The 18,128-nt window shown below is 49.9% G+C and overlaps 2 protein-coding genes across 3 annotated transcripts; both read right to left on the bottom strand.

Annotated features, from left to right (window-relative positions):
* Positions 1-772: 772 nt before the first annotated feature.
* On the bottom strand, positions 773-11,476 carry MIEF1 (mitochondrial elongation factor 1). 2 transcript variants are annotated; one of them, XM_051631683.1, is made up of 5 exons: positions 11,277-11,372; positions 9,547-9,695; positions 9,210-9,390; positions 6,902-7,164; positions 773-5,162 (listed from the first exon to the last, which is right to left on the bottom strand). In XM_051631683.1, the coding sequence occupies exons 2-5, from the start codon at positions 9,688-9,690 to the stop codon at positions 4,356-4,358; spliced, it is 1,395 nt and encodes a 464-aa protein (XP_051487643.1). In that variant the 5' UTR covers positions 9,691-9,695; positions 11,277-11,372; the 3' UTR covers positions 773-4,355. The 2 variants fall into 2 exon arrangements, with proteins under 2 accessions (XP_051487643.1, XP_051487654.1); XM_051631694.1 differs by lacking the exons at positions 9,210-9,390; positions 9,547-9,695 and having other exon boundaries at positions 773-5,158; positions 11,277-11,476.
* LOC127390307 (MIEF1 upstream open reading frame protein-like) lies at positions 11,438-12,014 on the bottom strand. The gene is made up of 2 exons (XM_051631707.1): positions 11,921-12,014; positions 11,438-11,664 (listed from the first exon to the last, which is right to left on the bottom strand). The coding sequence occupies exon 2, from the start codon at positions 11,648-11,650 to the stop codon at positions 11,438-11,440; it is 213 nt and encodes a 70-aa protein (XP_051487667.1). The 5' UTR covers positions 11,651-11,664; positions 11,921-12,014.
* Between the last annotated feature and the right edge of the window lie 6,114 nt (positions 12,015-18,128).

Here is an 18,128-nt window from a genome sequence, read left to right as displayed (position 1 = left end):
AACAGATTAAAGGCAAAGAACAAAACAACACAGGCAAAGGCTCTCAGGAAAAATAATATGTTAGAGATGTAGAGTCCCTTTGTATCATAACATACCCTCCAAAACAGTTAAATATTAATTGCTGAGGCTTCACAGGACGTTGTCACCATAGCCTGTCTTCCCAGAACTAAGGAGCCCAGGATCCATCAAAAGCAGCATCACTTCAAGCTTTGATTTGACATTCAACACTTCTGCCCCACCTTCCCAGGTAGGCACAGAAAACAGGGTCTTACTGCAAAGAGCTTCAACACACCAGGCACAAGCCCCTGCCCTGTGCAGCAGCTTCCTCACCACCTCCAGGCTGATGCTGGGATAAGAGAGGATTGGCACTTGGAAACCAACCTGTGACTGAGCAAGGGCGGGGGAGTCAGCACAGGAAAGTTTAATATTAAATAGGCACGGAAGCCTGTGAAGTCTGGGGAGCCACATGAAAGCCACTGCCTGCCCAGGCACGCAGGTGATCGTGGAAAGGATGGGAGGTACAGCACCATCGTTACACATCATCTTGTGACTGGTGTGGATGCTGCCAGGAGCTGCCGTGCTACAGGACTGCACTGATTGCTCTCTCAAGGCAAGTTGCAGAGTGCCCAGAGCAGCAAAAGGAAAGCAAGTGAATCAGCAAGGGGCATGCTGGTCCCCAAGCACTCATGGCGTGGGGCGGAATTATGTCAGCATAAAGTTGATGAAAGCAGAGATGTTCCTTTGTTTATAAACACATCAGAGACAACCAGGCTCCTGTGGAAAGTAATTTTATTTTGGAATTTCACACACTCTTGTCACAGACCATGCACTTAAGACTTTCCCCTATACAAATCCACATAGCCTCCAGACCTGGGAGAGATGGGGCATCATCTCTTCACTTCTCACTGTGAGTGTCCACATGCTAAGAGAGAGGGCCCTGATGGCAGCTCACCAGGAGACAGAAAACAGCCTCTTGTTTCCATAATTGCTTTTAAACACTGGAAAAGACATCCATCTGATGTGAAGGATTTGCAGTGGAGCTCAGCAGTAGTGAAATCCCATTGCTGAGCAAGTTGGTCCTCACCCCATGGTTACAGGGAACCAGACAACAATCTCCTGGGAAGCTCACAGGAGTGAAGCTATAGCAGAACACACTGAGGCATTCTTGGAGCCCAGGCAGCAACCAACCAAACACATACTCTGTGTCTCTTACAATCAATTTGTCTCTTGAGCTGCTCGGCCAGGAAGGTGGCCAGGAGCTGCCCTTTTCACATTCAGCTTTAGGCCCTCCTGCTCTGTGCTACAGTTTTGTCAAGGAAGGAGCCAACTTTTGACAAGTAAGGCAGCCCTCTGGGCTGTACATTTAACACATGTACTTCATTTAATACTTAAAGGTGCCAGTTCAAAAGATCCTGCAACAGTCTGTTTGACCCATAGGCTGGGTATGGCATTAGCATCAATTTCCTCCATACTTACCCTGCTCCTTCTTCCCTGCCTCTGATGCCTGACACTGCTCTCAAAATACTCCTAGTCGCAGTGTCCCTGTGACCTATTACATCTTTGGCCTTTGGTGAGACTGCCACTGGCAGGGCAGCTACTGCCCACCATGGTGGCTGCCTGTAGGAAGTGAGCATCTGCCTCCTGAGAACAGGCTTGTGGCTAGCTCAGAGGAGGGAAGAAAGTGAAGGGAAGAAACGATGGAAGTGATTCAAGTCAAGTGGAGCAAAGTCTACAGAAAGGCAAAAAGGCAGCTTCAGTCTCCATTTGATGCATAAATTGAGCTCAATAGCAGCAAGAAATGGCCATAAAATATTAACTAATTAGGTTGCCAGGAAGAAGTAAAAGCCTTCATGTAAAAAATTCTATACACTGATAAGTATGTGGCAACTGTCCTTCAGGCAGCTCAGGCAGCTTCTTCCTGCTCACATTATCACTTTTTTTGTATCTGTTGTTGCTGCTCAATTCTGTGTGAAGACAGTGGTATTGGGAGTCAGCACCAAGTGAGGGGTGAGATCACACTGAAGAAACAAACTTACGAGGAACTCCTGACAACCCCAATATTTTAATATTTTTGTTGACCTTCAAGTAATTAGAAGGGGAATTTCCCCCAATAGCCTACAGGCTCCAAGTCTCATCTATCTGCTTCTAGGGTATGAAGGCTGACATCAGAATGGCAGTGGAGGGCAGGGAAAGGAAGAAGGGAAAAAATCCAGGAACCAGAGTGAATAGCAATCAACAGCAGACCAATACTGACTGCTGCACAAAACACAAAATCATACAAATGAAATTTCTGCTAACCTTTCATAGACTACAGATTTTATATATACACACAAACTTCAAAGTATGCATCTGGCAGTCTGGAAAATACCAGGTGCCCTAAGGATTAAATAATTTAAAATGCAACATTGTGTTATCACTGTATACAGAATATTATCTGACACATTGGCTAAAAAGGACAGATTGCCCAAGAAAGATGCTCCCACCCTCATCTCACCAGCACTGCCTCTAAAAAGAAAACAAGGGCTAAAGACTCCCTCTGTGGTTTTACTCCTGAAACTCACCTTGAAACTTCTCTGCCAAAGGTGGGTGAAAGTCCTGAGAGGAAGGATTCCTGCTCCCTCCAAACTCTTGCTGCTGCAGTGCCCATCTCCACTGGCTAGGGAAGCTGGACAGCAAGGGGGAAAAAAGGTTGCTAAAGCTGGGGAAAGGCAAGGACATTTCTATAATGGCAGCTGTGCTGGTCTTTTGAGAGACAGACAGCCCCAGACTTGGGGGGATACCCTTCCTCCCCATTTTTGAAGACAGGAGACCAGAAGACTAAATGCAGAGTATACAGAGTCCACGTAGCTAGTGTAGGAGATACCAACAGTGCAACAGCTGCCCCCTGAAAGCCATACTGCAGTCCAGCAGCAGTAGATGGGAGGGCAGCTGAAGGAGAACAGCCTGATGGCAGCTGTAAACACAAGTGGGCAGAACTGCATTGCCAATAGGTCCAAAGAGACAAAACGGGGACGATGTGCCCTCACCAGCTTTCTAAGAGTAACTGTAAACTGGGAGCACTGGGAAGTCAACACATGGGAATGAGGAAGAGGACGAACAGTCTCAGTTCTGAGATGGCTGAGGAGAGAACTTAAAAACATATTGAGAGCAGATAGCAAAGTCAACTTATCTCTAAATGCCAGCTCTGCAAGTCTACCCTAGTATCAGCATATGGGACAGAACCCTGCTGATTACAACAGTTCAGTCCCCTCACCTTCACAGACTTACAGCTGGTGAGAATCTGGCTTACGTGTGCTTATTCTAAAGCCCTTTGAGGCATGCAGTCTTGCTTCCACCTCCTATAAACCAGAACAGCCATAAGCTCTGGGGCACAAGATGAAAAAAATTAATCCCTGTTCCCATGTGTGTCTCCTACCCCTCCCCCATAATCAGCCTCTCTTCCTCTAGGCCAGAGACAGACATCTAAGGAGCCATCCTGCTCTGCATTCCCAGGGCCATTCCCACAAGCAACACTGGCTAGGCAGGAATGGCAAGCCCGGCTCCTTCGGCCTCATCACACAGCCAGACCACAAAGGCTTCTTCCTCTGCTGTGACAGCTTTAGTGAGAATTGTCCACACTGGAGGTTGTGTCACAGCAGACTGGACAAGCCTCTGCCCTTATCCCTGAACCCAGCTTGCAAAGGATGAGAAGGCTCCATAGAAGCAGGAGCAGTTGGCATTCTCCTCTTCCAAGGTCTACATCCCTGAATACTGCCAGTGTAATAATTACCCACTCGATGATAAAAAAACCCCCAGCCCTATCCAAAACATCTTGCTCAGCCTGCCCTGCACAACTGGATCAAAGGGACCGAAAAAAAAAATAAAAAGAAGAAATAAAAAAAAGAGTGTGGCAAAGCAGAGAAAAAGAAACATGGGGTAAAATCAGACTGAAAGAAAGGACAGGACCTCAATGCAATTCTGCTAAAATTGTCACTGGATTTACCAGCCCAGTTCTACCTTCTTCAGACCAAAATGGACTCACTGCAATTAAGTGTACTACGGGCAAAAGAAGTGCGTAGTTTGTTTGGGATTTTTTTTTTGATAGACACTTAAACGTCAGCAGAATTTAAGCAAAAATCTTAACGCTGCAGTTTTAGCCTCTTTTCCCTAGCCAATGGGTACCTGTTGGGGCAGAGATGGCGGAAATGGACCGGTAGCACCAAGAAATCCAGTGGGAGCACCAACTCCACAGAAGGAAGAAATAATGAACCAAAAGGAGACAGAGAGAGAGAGAGAGAAGTGGAGGAGACACATTTTGCAGTAACCAAAGTCCACCTTGGCTAACCCCTATCAATACTTCCCCAGGTAAGGCCCCATTACGTCTGCAGCAAGACCTCTGGCTCTGACAGAGAGCTGTAGAGGGTGTATCCCAACTCATCCACTTCCTCAGGGGTGAGCTCTGAAAATAAGTTCACCTTGGGGTTCAGAGCACTTGGGAGGACACCTGCCTCCAAGTAGCGGATCAAACCCTTCAGCGCCTGCAAGAAGCGATCAGCCAGCATGTCCTGGGACCAGTCAGACTCTTCTTGGGATAGGTGCAGGATGACGTTGGTGAGCTGGCTGGCAGTGAGGTGGCCCAGGGCTGGGTTCAACTTGCATATCGCTTTGAAGATCTTCAGGCACAAGCAACGGCAGCCAGAATCACACTGGTCCAGAGCTCGGAGGCGAGCCGTTTCTGCTGGCCGCAGGCTCAGTCGCCACAGGTTGTCATTATGGACCAATCGATGGGGTCTGGCCACAAGGATGATGTCACCCAGTGTCAGGGATGGTAGGAAGTCAATAAAAAGATGCCGCCCTGGATCATACTGGACTTCCAGTGTCAAATCTGCTGGAGGAGCTGCTGGACGGATCACATAATCCAAGAGAGAACCAATTGCTGGCCAGTTGATGGAGCCAGCTACAACTTTCTCAAAGGTGTCTGCTACAGCTTTGGGGGAAAGGTAACCTCCCACCACACAGCGGTCCCAGTAGCTGCTCCCACGGGGAAAGTACTCAGGGTTCTCCCGACGCACCAAGTAGAAGCCAGGAATGTTCATGATGGTGTCCTCCCCGGGGATGCATGACCACAGGTTCTGCTCCAGCATCAGAGGCACAATGAGCTGAATGTGGTCAGCTGTCACTACCTTTCACAAGAGAGAAAAGTCAGTAAGAACAAGCTTTCCCATTCCATACTCAGTTTTATTCACCACCTTTAGATAGCCTTCTGTTCAAAGGAACTTCAAACAAGGACTCAGTTGTCGCACTCTCCTCTCTGCATGGGATTCACAGCCTCCCTTTGTCAAAAGACATTCTGAAGGACTATTTCCCATTGCCAGTGGGATAACTCCAAGCTATAACCCAAGCTAGTGCGTATACGGTGTGTACTGTTTAGAGATATTTCAATACTTCAAGACCTGACAGGGACTGCATATAGCCAAATCATTTTGCCTTCTGTTGTTCTAAGTCACAGAATCATAGGATAGTTTGGGTTGGAAGGGGCCTTTAAAGGTCATCTAGTTTAGCCCCCCCGGCAGTGAGCAGGGGCATCTTCAACTAGATCAGGTTGCTCATAGACCTGGCCTTGAATGTTCTACCATTTCTCCGAGCAACCTGTTCCACTATATCACCCCTCTCATTGAAAAAATGTCTTCCTAGTATCCAGTCTAAATCTACCCTCTTTCAGTCTAAAACCACTACCCCTTGTCCTATCACTACAGGCCCTGCTAAAAAGTTTGTTCCTATCTTTCTTATAGGCTCTCTTTTAAGTTTTGAAAGGCCACAATAAGGTCTCCCCGGGGCTTTCTCTTCTCCAGGCTGAACAACCCCAGTTCTCTCAGCCTATTCTCTTAGCAGAGGTGCTACAACCCTCTGATCATCTTTGTGGCCCTCCTCTGGACCTACTCCAGCAGGTCCAGGTTCTTCTTGTGGTGCAGCTTCAGAACTGAACACAGTACTCCAGGTGGGGTCTCACCAGGGCAGAGTAGAGGGGGAGAATCACCTCCCTTGACCTGCTGGCTATGCTTCTTGTTATGAGGGCCAGATACTGTTGGCTTTCTGGGCTGCAAAAGCAGCCTTATTATTCCAGGTCCACTCTTTGGATTTGAGATGCGACTGACCCAGGGCACAGCAACAACACATGATAATTTAAAACAGGAGGCAAGGGTATTATGTTTCTAAGCAAGCTGAAGTTGCCATGGTTTTGTTATCCCATGCTACAACTAGGTGCTGCCCTCACCCAGTCTGCCACATTGTTGGAAAAAGGTCATTAAAGATCCCTTTTCACCAATGCGCTTAAGACCACAGATGTAAGTTTCACTGGACACTTGACGCTCCATTCCAGAGCACTGACTCAAACAAAAAAGTGTGCCTCTGAATCACTCACTATAGCCACGGGCATCTTGCCATCAGGGAGACATGCAGCAGGGACTGCTGTCCAATCCAGGTCTGCCATGCATTAAAAAACAAAACAAACAAAAAAAAGAGTAGGGAAGACCTACATGAATACACAGGAGTTCTAAAGGAGTATTATGTATTTGGGAAGAGACAGAAGGGAGAGAGAGAAAACAGAGGTCTACTGGAGAAACAGCAAGAAAAACACACAGCTAAGGAAGAAGACAGAGGGGAAGGAAAGAAGGGTTGGGATAATGTGGAGAAATAAAACAGCAAAAAGCAAACTCTTCACAGACAAAGCTAGATCAGCCTAGTCATGCCCATTCAAACTGTACTGCAGGAACCGACGCCGCTCCATGGTGGGAAAGGCGACACCAAGAGCCTCATTACAGAGGAATGCCGTGCTGAGCCAGCACTGCCAAGAGGGAGGTCTGACATGCCCCTGCCTAGTCAGCCTTCTGAGCAACGACCCATCACGCGGCCCCAGAATTACCTGCAGATCGTCGTACAGGCTGCCACTCAGGTACATGTCCCGCAGGGGCATGTCGGGCAGCTTGGCTCGCAGGAAGCTGCGCAGCTCCGCGCAGATGTCCACGGCGGCTTGCTTGGCCCGAGCCTGCTCCTCCCCTGGGATGGCCACCTTCCTCCGGTAGTAAGCAAAGAGCTTTTCTTGCAGAGACAGGCGAAGGCGGGACTTCTTCAGCTCCACTTGGCTCCTCTTGGCAGATGGCTTGGACTTCGTGGCTCGGAAAAAGTCTGCAAGACACCAGAAGAGCTGTTGATCGTCTGGGGTGTTTCACTGTGAGTTGCTCAAAAAGCTTTCAGCAGACATTTTGCGTGCTGGACACAGGTACCAGGCAAAAGGGAGCTGTTGAGAAACTTCAAAAGATGCTACTATGAGCATCAAACTGGAGGAAAACAAGTCACTAGATTTGGAATTTATCAAGAACAAGACTAACATCATGCACAAAGAAGTAATTTTAATGGCTATGTGGGCAGTACCTCAGTTCATCAAACATTCAGCACTGTTACCTGTTCAGAAGCTTTTCAACATGATGCCAAACCAGTGGATCAAACACTGTTGATCAACCGTCATGATCTCATTAAGTTTTTTAACATTATTATGGATTTTGTAGGGTGGGAGATCAGAGAAGAATGTGCTACTTGGAAATGAAACAGTTGTCAGGAGTCTGATCAACACCAATCAGGATGGTGAGATGACACATCTTGGGGCCAGCAGAGCTCAGGCAATCATAGCCCCAGTGAAAATCTCCCTCAAACTTTCACTAGCCAAAGAGCAGAGAGCACAGCCTTGGGCACAACAGAACAATACAACACTTTATGCTGCCATCTGTGTTATTAAACAACATCTAACCTACATAAAGTCTCTAAGCCCCTTCCTTTCTGACTGGTTTCCTAAAGAAATAAGTCAATGCTTCCCATCCATCTTTGGACATTTCTTAGTAAGAACTTAGTAAGAAGTCATCAATTAGATTGAAGGAAGAAATACAGATCTAAGAGACCTCTGGAAGAGCTGTGGTACTTAACAGGTGCATGAGAAACCCTCGAGTCAGTGGCCCCATTAAGGCAATCAGCTGTTGCACATTTCTTTGGCAAGAGGCGTTTGGCGACGCAGAATGACTGACCAAGCTGCGCACAGACCGACCCTTGCCCAGCCTCAGCAGCTGCTGCTTCTTGTCCCTGGGGTTTTCATGGAGTTTCACTAAGGATCCACCTGTGGGTGCAGAGGTGACAAAGTGTGTTTTACACATGCAGTTGGCTAGAGAGGTTTTTTGGACAGATTCCAGGCTTTATGTGAAAAGGCAAAACCCTGCAAACCACAGGGAACCAGACTTCATTGCTGGTTAATGAAAAAACTTATTTTTCTCTCTGAACTTTCTACGTCAAGAATGCAAGATGCCATCATCCAAGGTTTTATTCCTCAGTCCTCATCTTTGGGGTGTCCAATCACATGACCTAGACCCTGTTTAACACAGCTGTCTAGTTATTTAACATTTCCTCAGAAGAAAACCCATTGCCACCCTGAAGCTGACTTTTTTTTTGCAGAAAATAAAGAAATCAACTTAAAGCTTGATTGTTACTTTCAGATTCAAAGCTACTCAATCTAAGAAGGTCCCTGATTTTTATTTTAAATCACCAAGTATAAATCTCCTGACATGACCAGAGACAGAAAGTAAAACCAGTGAGAAGATCCAACCAAACACATACAACAAATACTGACTGACTCTACATCAATTATCATCTCCTCTCAAAAAGAAGACTGTAGGTGACTTTCAATAGCCTGATAAAGACTTGACTCAGCAGTAAGCAGCACTAAACAAGCCAACAGTGTTCCAGAAATTATTAGAAAAATGGTAGAAAAAATAACATAGGAAGTACTATTATAAATTGCTAGTACATTCAACATTTGAATATTCCCCTCTAAAAAGACAAACTGGAATGGACCAAAAAAAAGCAACAAAGAGCTTCAAAGAAATGGAGTAGCTTTTTATCAGGAAGGATTTCACAGGTAAGTATTGAGCTTGAGAGAGAAAAGACTGAGGGAGAACAAAACTTAAAACCATGAAGTCATGAGAGGAATGAAGAATGCAAAGAGATGACTATTCACTAGTTCCCAATCTGACTTATAACTCTTGAAGTTATCAGTAGACCTGCTTAAAAGAAAAATACCAAAATGCTGGGCTAGACAGAACATTCTCTTTTCTCCCTTCCTTTAAATGAACCCAGGGTTTGTGAGCCTGGGTGATTTTGCAATGCAGGGGAATCCGCCTGCTCCTTACCTGTGTCTGCGGCCGAAGGATCAGTGGGAAGGGTCTGCAGGGAGCGGCTGAGGTTGGTCTTCATGTCCTGGCTCAGCAGGCGTGAGGAGGAGCCCAGCCAGTTTGGTTCTTCCCAGCTTCTCTTTCCCGACTGGCTCAAGCGAGTGGGGCTGCTGGGAGCACTGATTGCCCGGTCGTACATCTAAAGCAACATCACCAGCCTGAGTCGTTAAGGGTCCGACGCCTGCCTTTCGCCCAGCCTAGTGTGCCAGCATCCCAGCTCTTGTCCCTTCCCACTCCCCCTCTCCAGTGCCCCCCTGCCCAGACCCCCACCCCGCGGTCCCGCAGGCTGGCTCACCCGCTTGACGGCCAGCGTGGCGATGCCCAGCATGGCAGCTCCCCCCACGCCCAGCACCAGCCGGGCGTTGGACAGCACGAAGTCGATGGCCGTGCCGATGCCGTTGTCATCCTTCCTCCCTCTGCGCTGCCCAGCGCCCGCCATCCCACCTGGAAAGAGCGGGAGCCTTCAACAAACGGGTCAAAACTTGCAGCCCTGCTCCTGCCCCCCACGCTCAAGGCTCCTGGGGTCTTGGCACCGAGACACAGGATGGGACAACCCATCCCTGCAGCCTCTTTTGCTATCTCCCCTCTCGTTCCCAGGCATGTCAGAACGCCTGTACTGACCAAGCTCTGAAATGACAACACTTCTCTGCTTCCACCTCCATTTATGACCTGAGGAAAAACATCCCAGATTTGATACAGCCTCTAATCATGGAATTGTCAGAGTTGGAAGGGACCTCTAGAGATCATCCAGTCCAATTCCCCTGCTAAAGCAGGATTCCCTAGAGCACATTACTCAGGACTGCATCCTGGTGGGTCTGGAGTATCTCCTGAGAAGGGGACTCCACAACCTCCCTGGGCAGCCTGTTCCAGGGCTCTGTCACCCTCACTGTAAAAAAGTTTTTCCTCATATTTAAATGGAACTTCCAATGTTCCAGCTTGTGCCCATTGCCCCTCGTCCCATCACTGGGAACTACTGAGAAGAGTCTGGCTCCATCCTCCTTGCAGCCACCCTTTAGATACTTGTAGGCATTAATAAGCTCTCCCCTCAGCCTTCTCTTTTCCAGGGAAGAAGAGAGACCCAGCTCTCTCAGCCTTTCCCCATAAGGGAGATGCTCCAATCCCTCAATCATCTTTGTTGCCCTCCACTGGACTCTCATTTAAACAGGTTTAATTTGCAGTCATCTAATGCTTTTTTAAAAAAATAACGTAAGATTTGTTTCAGCAATATTTTGCACTAAAACCTAATATATTATGTAAAACTCAACGACCATCCTTTTCAATCTGTGCTTCTCAACCAAAGCAGGGCTTTTAAAATGCCAATTAATTTTCTTATTCTCAATCTAATTGCATGTTACTTCACTCACAGACAAGGTGATGCAGGGATGCTCAACTGCTGGCCCAGAACAAATCAGAGTCTTCCCAAGATTTGACAGGCACTCTCATAGTATCCACTCCCCCAGATTCATTGTTGGACAATGGATGTCCCAGATACTTCAAAGACATCCAAGAATCAACCGTAGAGACCACAACAGACCACAAAGGGAACAGCTCCCTTGCTTCCACTGGACATTTACTCCTGCCCTCAAGGCTGGTGGGTTTGACTCTCCTACGAGTCATGTATAACGTGAACATTAATATTTTCTTACACACGTACTTTTGTTTCCTCCAAATCTCATTTAACCTGATCTTGGTATTTAAACAGTCTCTCTAGCCAACTACACGTGTAAAACACTTTGTCACCTCTGCACTCATAGGTGGATCCTTAGTGAAACTCCATGAAAACAGCAAGAAACTCTTCCTGCCTGACTTGAGATCTGCTTCCTGAGTCAGTCTCTAAGGTTCAGAGTGGTTTAAAACTGCCCTTAGGTTTTCCTAAGGCCAAGCTACAATCTCAGCAGAAATGTTCCTGCTTTGATGAACCGGGAATCCACTCTTCATCCCTAGGCAAAAAAACCCCCACACTTTCACAAAGCAAGCTGCACTAATACCACCAAGAACGTGGTGACATCACGGTAAGTGACCTACCTGTGACCTAACGCATTTGTAAGGAGAACAGGAGAGACCTCCTGGCGTGCCTGTGGAAGCACCTTCCAGGCTTCTTCAAGACCGCGGTGGGCAGGGAGCATTAATCATCTCTTTCGGTTGACAAGGAAATTTTGGAAAGAAGAAGGAGCTGCAGGGAATCTCTAAACCAGCCCCCCGAGCTTGCTCTGCAGGAAAGCCTGCCCCTTCTCCAGCTGCCTCTCCTTGTCCTCCGGCCGCTGCAGCCCCTGGTTCTTGCGGAACTCGCGGCGGATGGAAGCGAGGTAGAAGTCCCGGTCGGTGTAGCGCAGCCCGCGGCCCTGGCGCAGCAGAGCCCGGTAGAGGGTCAGGACGGCCTCCCGGGACCACGCTGCCATGGGGGACGGCTGGCCTAGAGAGACGTGGCGGAGAGCGGGAGCCGAGTCAGTCCTTCCCTCCGCCGGGGCCGCACGGGCCGCTGCCTCCCCCCGCCACGCCCGGCCCCGGCCCCGGCCCGGGCCCGACCTCCCTGCCGGCGCCCGGGGGACACGGAGCTCGCCGCGGAGGGACCGTCGGGCCCCTCGGCCCGGCCCTGCCCGCGGGGGCCGCCCCGGGGCCGCTCGCAGCACCCGCGCCCTGCCCGCGGGGACCGGCCGCGCCGCACCCACCGGGGGAGGCCGGGGAGGGGCGGGAGGGGCGCTCCGAGTCCCTCAGGGCAGCCGCTTCCCCGCGACGGGCCCCGCCGCCACCGCCGCCGCCGCCGCCTCCCTCCCGGCACCGCTCCAGGGGTCACTCGGCAACGGAGCCGATCCGCTTCCGGGGTCGTGACCCCGGCCCGCCCAATCATAGCGCGGGCTCCCCGGGGGCCCAGCCCGCCCCCCTCGGCCAGGACTTCCGGCCCGCCACGGGCGGCGGCGCGGGGCTGCTGCCCCCTGCCGGCGGGGCGGGGCGGGGCGGGGCGCCCGCCGCCCTACGGCCAGCTGGGAGGGACAATCCGCGCCGGCCGAACGCGCCCGGCGGCTGCCCCCTGCCGGCGGGAGGGGCCTGGGGGGGGGGGCTGGGGGTCCCGGGGGGGCCGCTCCCCCCCAGCAGCCACGGAGCGGCTTCCTCGGCCGGGGAGGGAGAGGGTTTCGTTGGTGTTTCAGGGTAGGCAGAGAGTAGGGGGCTAACGCTGAGTGTCTGAAGTACCCCTGAGTGCCCTGATGCTTTTTACAGGGTATCTTACCAAATTCTTCATCCCCAAGGGACCACGGGCTCCGGTCTGGAAGCTGCAAAGGCGCTGGGAGAAGGGCAGGAGCTGGCAGCCTCTCTGGGGTCTGTCCGAGGAGATGGAGGGAGCCTCCCAAAGCCAGGAGCCTCCACCCCTCTGCCTGTGCAAATTCCCCTTTTCCATTCTCACCCCCTCTACTGTATATACCTGCTCTGGGGAGTAACTAATCCTCCTTAACCAGCTCCTCCTCTCCAGGTTCTGCCAAACTATACGACGTACCTGCATGTGTCCTGCCTCCCACGGGGGAGAGGGCGAGAGAAAGAGCAAGCTGTGCGTGACAGAGGAGAGCCACATCACTTCACCCATGTCTCGGTGACACCTGATACACCACAGCGATAGGACGGAGCAGGAAGAAAAGCAGAAGCTCTGGACCGGCTCGCTCCGTGCCAATCTCCTCTTGTTCATTTCCTTTCTGAGATAAACAACCCCAATCGTTTTGATCTCTCTTTGTGAGTGAGTTTGCCATGCCCCTAATCAGCCCTTTCTGAGAAAGGCTTCCTTGAACTGCAGACAATATTCCCAGAGAGGCCACACTACTGATTTACATAACAGCATTATCATAATTTTCATTTTATTCACCCCTTCTTCCTTCTTCCTTTTTTTTTTTTAATCTGCAGCCTCTCATAGAGCCAGGGTTTGTACGACATCCAGATCCTTTCCTGAGTTGCCAGAGCCTGTCTGGAGCTTTCTAATTCTTACATGCAACTTGTTTTCTTTGTTTCTGACTTTGCACGTGCCCAGTTAAGCCCTGGCAAACGCGTGTTGTTGCCCCTTTGCCGCATTTGCGTTTTACTTGCAGTCCTTTCCGATCTCCTCGAGAGTCGATAGCTTTGAGTCAGCTCTTAAAAAAAAATGTTTGGTATATTGCTCATCTTTGTTTCCAAATCATCAGTTCATATACTGAGCTACCCAGGACCTTGGAGGCAGCCTTCATGTTCCCTGCCCTTCACCTTCTGCCAGAATGAAAATCGATCTTTGAACCTTCCTCTTGGCTTCTTGCCTCCTCCTCCTCAGGTTGTTGATCCACAGAAATGCTTCTCTCCTCACAGCAGGGCTCTGTCGCTTCTGGGCAGGTGCAGATCGTGAGCCCAGTCCCCAGAATTCCCAATTCTGGATCAAAACTTGCACAGCTACATGCAGCAAACCCCTGATCATATGGGATCTGCCGGATCAGGCTGTGCAACAACGAGCTTTCCTTGCTGTCCTCTCACTGTGGCAGCCAAGGACTGTGGGCTTCCATAAATGCCCCCTCCCAGGCTGGCCCCCTTGAGTTGTGCCTGTTTTAGTGTTTCTTTCTGGGGTTTTTTCACCCTAGGCTTGATGCCAGCTCCCAGGCTCCTGGCCTGCAGCTGTGTGTGCGTGTTGTGAACCCCTCCTTCCACGCCACACAGCACACCTCTGAGCTGCCTCTGGGAAGCCCACTGACTGGCTTGCTGTGCCCACTGCTTGCCATGGCTTCCCTGCGCCATGCAGACACGGGTGTTCATCCCACCCATTCTGTCTTGCAAAGAGCAGAGTGACCCATGACTGGCACCATCCCAGCTGCCGCGAGTGCCGGATCTCTGGTGATGTGCTGGGGATTGTAAACTTGAACCCCGCCTCGAGATAGTGAAGCAACATCCCCAGTCTTCCCAGTGTTTCCCAAGCTGGGTGGCTCCTCTGCTGACCCATCATGTGCAGCCACCCCAGCAGGGAGCCAAGCAGCAGCTCCAAAGACTTGTGCTGCCCTGATGGGATGCTGGTCCTGGTGCCTGCCAAGCCCTGCTGCCTGGTGGCTTCTTTCCCCATATACCCACTGGGATTGGGATGCTCCACCCTGTGCTTCCAGCCTGCATCCCTGCTAGAAAGGGAATTTACCTGCCCAATGGGGTGAGGTGCAGGTGGAGCAGAGGGAACACACCTTAGCTGTGCACCTGGAGAACAATAATGACCTTTGTCTCCCTAAGTGATTAAGTGAGCTTGTGGAATAGAAAAGGGTCACATGGGTGACAGGGCACATAACCCATGCTGTTACACAGGATAAGACACAGACATCTCCCCATTCCCCACCTCCCTCAGAGTCTCCAGAGCCACCACTCCTCTGCTGGTCTCCTCATACTTGCAGCTGGTCCTCCTACTCCGGTGACCATTGCCACAGGCTTCACTGGCCACCAAAAGCAGCAAACTGCTGCCTCTGCTCCTGGCAGTTGAATGGCATCCCTAGGTCTTCCCATCACCCATTTTGCAAGGGGAGGACCATTCCCAGCCTGGGAAGCATCCCTGTGCTGGCCTCCAGCAGCCAGCAAACTCTCCCTGGGCAGCAGGGAAGTGACCATGACCTGCAGAGCTGCAAATGGCATCTTGGAGGGGCTCTGCAGGGTCAGGAAAAACACCTGAGCTTGGAAGCAGAAGGCTGGTCTCTTACAGGAGCCAGGAAACAATCCCAAAATGTGGGAGAGAAGATGGGTAGAGACCCACCAATGCCATCTTAGCTTGGGCTTAATATCCTCAATATCTTCTAGTAAATGGATCTTGCAAGAGGCCTTTTGGCAGTCTAACTCTCTCCAACAGCTCTCTCTTTCATCGCAGACCTATTTCTTTACTTGCCTTGAGCAATCACAAGGAATAATGGCAGTTGGGCTCCTGCTCCCGGGCTGTGATGAGCCAGGAGGGGCAGAGGGCCAAGGGTGGTGCAGGTGGCTTCTTTCCTTGAAGCCCCAGCAGCTTTGATGTTGAGCACAAGTGGGAAGACGGGTGCCAAGGAAGGAGAGACGGCTGGTATGCGGCTGCTTTTCAAGGGGCATTCCTCATTTACAGCTGAGACCCAGATTTTAGTGACAGAGAGAGTAACTGGTCACTCCAGAAAGCCACGCTCAGGGTATGTTTTTGCCAGGGAGGGAAGAAAGGAAAAGTTCCCAGCCTGGGGGGCTGCAAACACTGGCAGCAGTAAGGGGGCTCCTGTGCAGTGCAGAGCTGCTGCAGGGGTCTGCACCCATGGTCGCTGAGGAAGCTCCGTTTTGGTACCCAGCAAACTGAAAACACTGCTGTAGCATTTCTGCAGTCTGTCCGTGCACACCTTTGTTCTCAGCACGACTCGTGTTTCTTCAACCAGTTTTCCCTGTGGCTGGGCTGGTTGGGGACTTTTTTCCTATCACCCTGGCCAGTGTGAATTTTTCCCCCCACGCCAGCGGGGGCTGCGCACCAGCCGCACGCTGCAGCAGGTCTGCAGAGCCACTCGCAGCCCCTGTGTTTATGAGTGCTGTTAGCCTTGCAAGTCTGCATCACTCTGACAGCCTCCTGGGCTTTCGGTGCTCAGTGTGGCTGTGGAGAGCTGAGAGCTTGCAGCTGGTGGCACCAGCCCCCTGAGCAGGGCTGCACACACTGACCCCGGGCTTTTTGCACCCCTCTACATGCTGCGTGCTGTGGTGAGGTCCTACCAGTACAAACATGGGATTTTGGCTTGTGTAAGGGGAGTCTGAATTCCCAGCATCGTGAGGGGCTTGGTCCTGTGTACGTCTATATATACACAACCCGAGCAGGGCAGAGCTGCCATTTCATGCTGCTTCTCTTCTTTTTTTAGGTGAAGGTACCTATTGCACTTCTTGTCGCATTAACTCATGGGTCCTTAGATAGATTTATTTCTGTTCCATTTAGGGAAATTTGTCTGGTTTTGATCTTGCAGTAGTTAAGAGGTTCATTCCTGGGTAACAGTTTGAGTCAAATGCTTTAAAAACACTGGAAACCAAACACAAGTGGGTAGATGTTTTCTACATTCTTTTATTTTTGCTTGTGTGTCTGGTTCTTAGTAAGTGTCTGAGGGCGAAAAGTAAAAAAAAAAAAAAAAAAAAGACTGATGATTTGTTGCTCTCTCCCTGGAAAAGGTCCAGGCTGTACAACAGGACTAAAATGCCAGGAAGGAGTTTGCTGCATAGAAGCAGGCTTATAATATTTGATTTTATATGTTCTCTGGGCAACATATTTTCTGTAATTTGAGATCCTGGATAAGTCATTTTAGATCTTTATTCAGCACAGCTTAGTTGCTTTTCTTCTCAGTTTTCCTTATTTTTAGAAAGGTGAAATGTGGTTCCCAAATTAAATCGTTACTGGGATGGATTTCAGCCAAGAGGATCCATGGTTCAAGCTGTAAGGCACAGGAAGCATAAGAGTAAAACAATGGAGTTTCATTTTGTATTTCATTTGGCAGGGTGAGCAGAGATCTGGCCTTGAAAGATTTGTTTTTTTACATAGCTAGCATGTATTTCAAAAGGTACTCAGGACTATTGTCTCATTTGGCTTTGCTTTATAAAAGCAGCACACCCAGAAACGCTAGAAATGCCAGGATTGCCAAATATTCCATAGCTGCAAGTAAAGGTTTGTGTCACAGAGGTGTTTACAGTAACATCCCAAACCTCAGCTGAAGTGGGCTTGTACCCTTTTGGTGAAGTGCTTGTCCCCACTGCAGCTACAAAGGCAAAGCCTGCAGCAGCCTGGCCCCAGGCCAGGCTCCTCTCCCAAGTGTCCATTGGTTACATCCCTGATGTCAGCCTCTCACTTCAGTGACCCGGATCCCTTTCTCCAGATGGGAAAATTTTGCCTGGCTCCTCTGTGGCTGTTTTGCAGCAACCCTACAAAGCTTGCTCCTAGGTGAAGGTTTGACATGGTTGGGGTGTGAGCGTGCCCTGTGAGCCACAGAAACATGGGCCACTGCTAGGAGCAAGCATATGTCTTCTCTCTGCTGTGGCTGCAGCCAAATTCTCTGCATTGTGGTGCTCTGGAAAGCAGGGCAGCCAGTGCCTGCAGCTGGGGGCACGTGAGCATGAAGCCATTTGCTGGTGATGCTCTCCAGGGCCGGGGCAAGTATCTCCCTGGCTGCTCCATGGGCTGCCTGCTGGCTGGCTGAGACCTCTCTCCTTCCCCAGCTGAGCTGCTAAAGCAGGATTTAAAAAATTAAAAAAGAAAAAAGAGACTAATAATTAAAAATTAACTGTCCCTGCAAAACAACATATTAAGCTTTGCCCTTACACAGGGACCAAATGTATCTGAGCAACAACACACACAGGGTTTACATGGCACCAGGTGGCTTGCAACACAGCTCTTAAGGCTGGATATCCAGGATGCAGGCAGAATATAACAAGATCCCTTTTGATGGCTCAAGGGAGCCTCTGAGAGATGGTGTACAAGGCTTTTATGGTGGAGCCTCGTGTCCCTGATGCTCACCTGACCATCAGCACTCCTCCTGCAAATGAAGGTCTGCACCACAGCCTGGTTTGCAGAAGAGTCAATCTCTCACAAAGGCACATCAAGCTCTCTCAGCAGAAGCTTGTGCTGACCAGGTAAAAAAGTCCTGGGTTCTGCCAATGCCTTCTTTTAAAACCTCATGAGAAACTGAAGAAATGCCATTTACATTGCTGCTTAAAATAACATAAATGTCAGTAAAATATTTCATGCTGGATGCAAGAAAAATACAGGGGACAACTTTTGACCTAGTCAACTCTCATTTCTTAAACTGTCTCACTGAATTGTCACTGGACTAAGCTTATATACTTATCTTCCCCACTTGAAAATTTTGAAGTTCAGGTATTCTGGCAATCATCTATTTTTAGATTATCCCCTATTCAGGCACAAAA

Source organism: Apus apus, chromosome 1 (assembly GCF_020740795.1).
Source record: "Apus apus isolate bApuApu2 chromosome 1, bApuApu2.pri.cur, whole genome shotgun sequence".
In the NCBI taxonomy this organism is placed as follows: Eukaryota; Metazoa; Chordata; class Aves; order Apodiformes; family Apodidae; genus Apus; species Apus apus.
The sequence above is the reverse complement of the archived record's forward strand: the minus strand, read 5'-3'. Positions and strand labels throughout refer to the sequence as shown.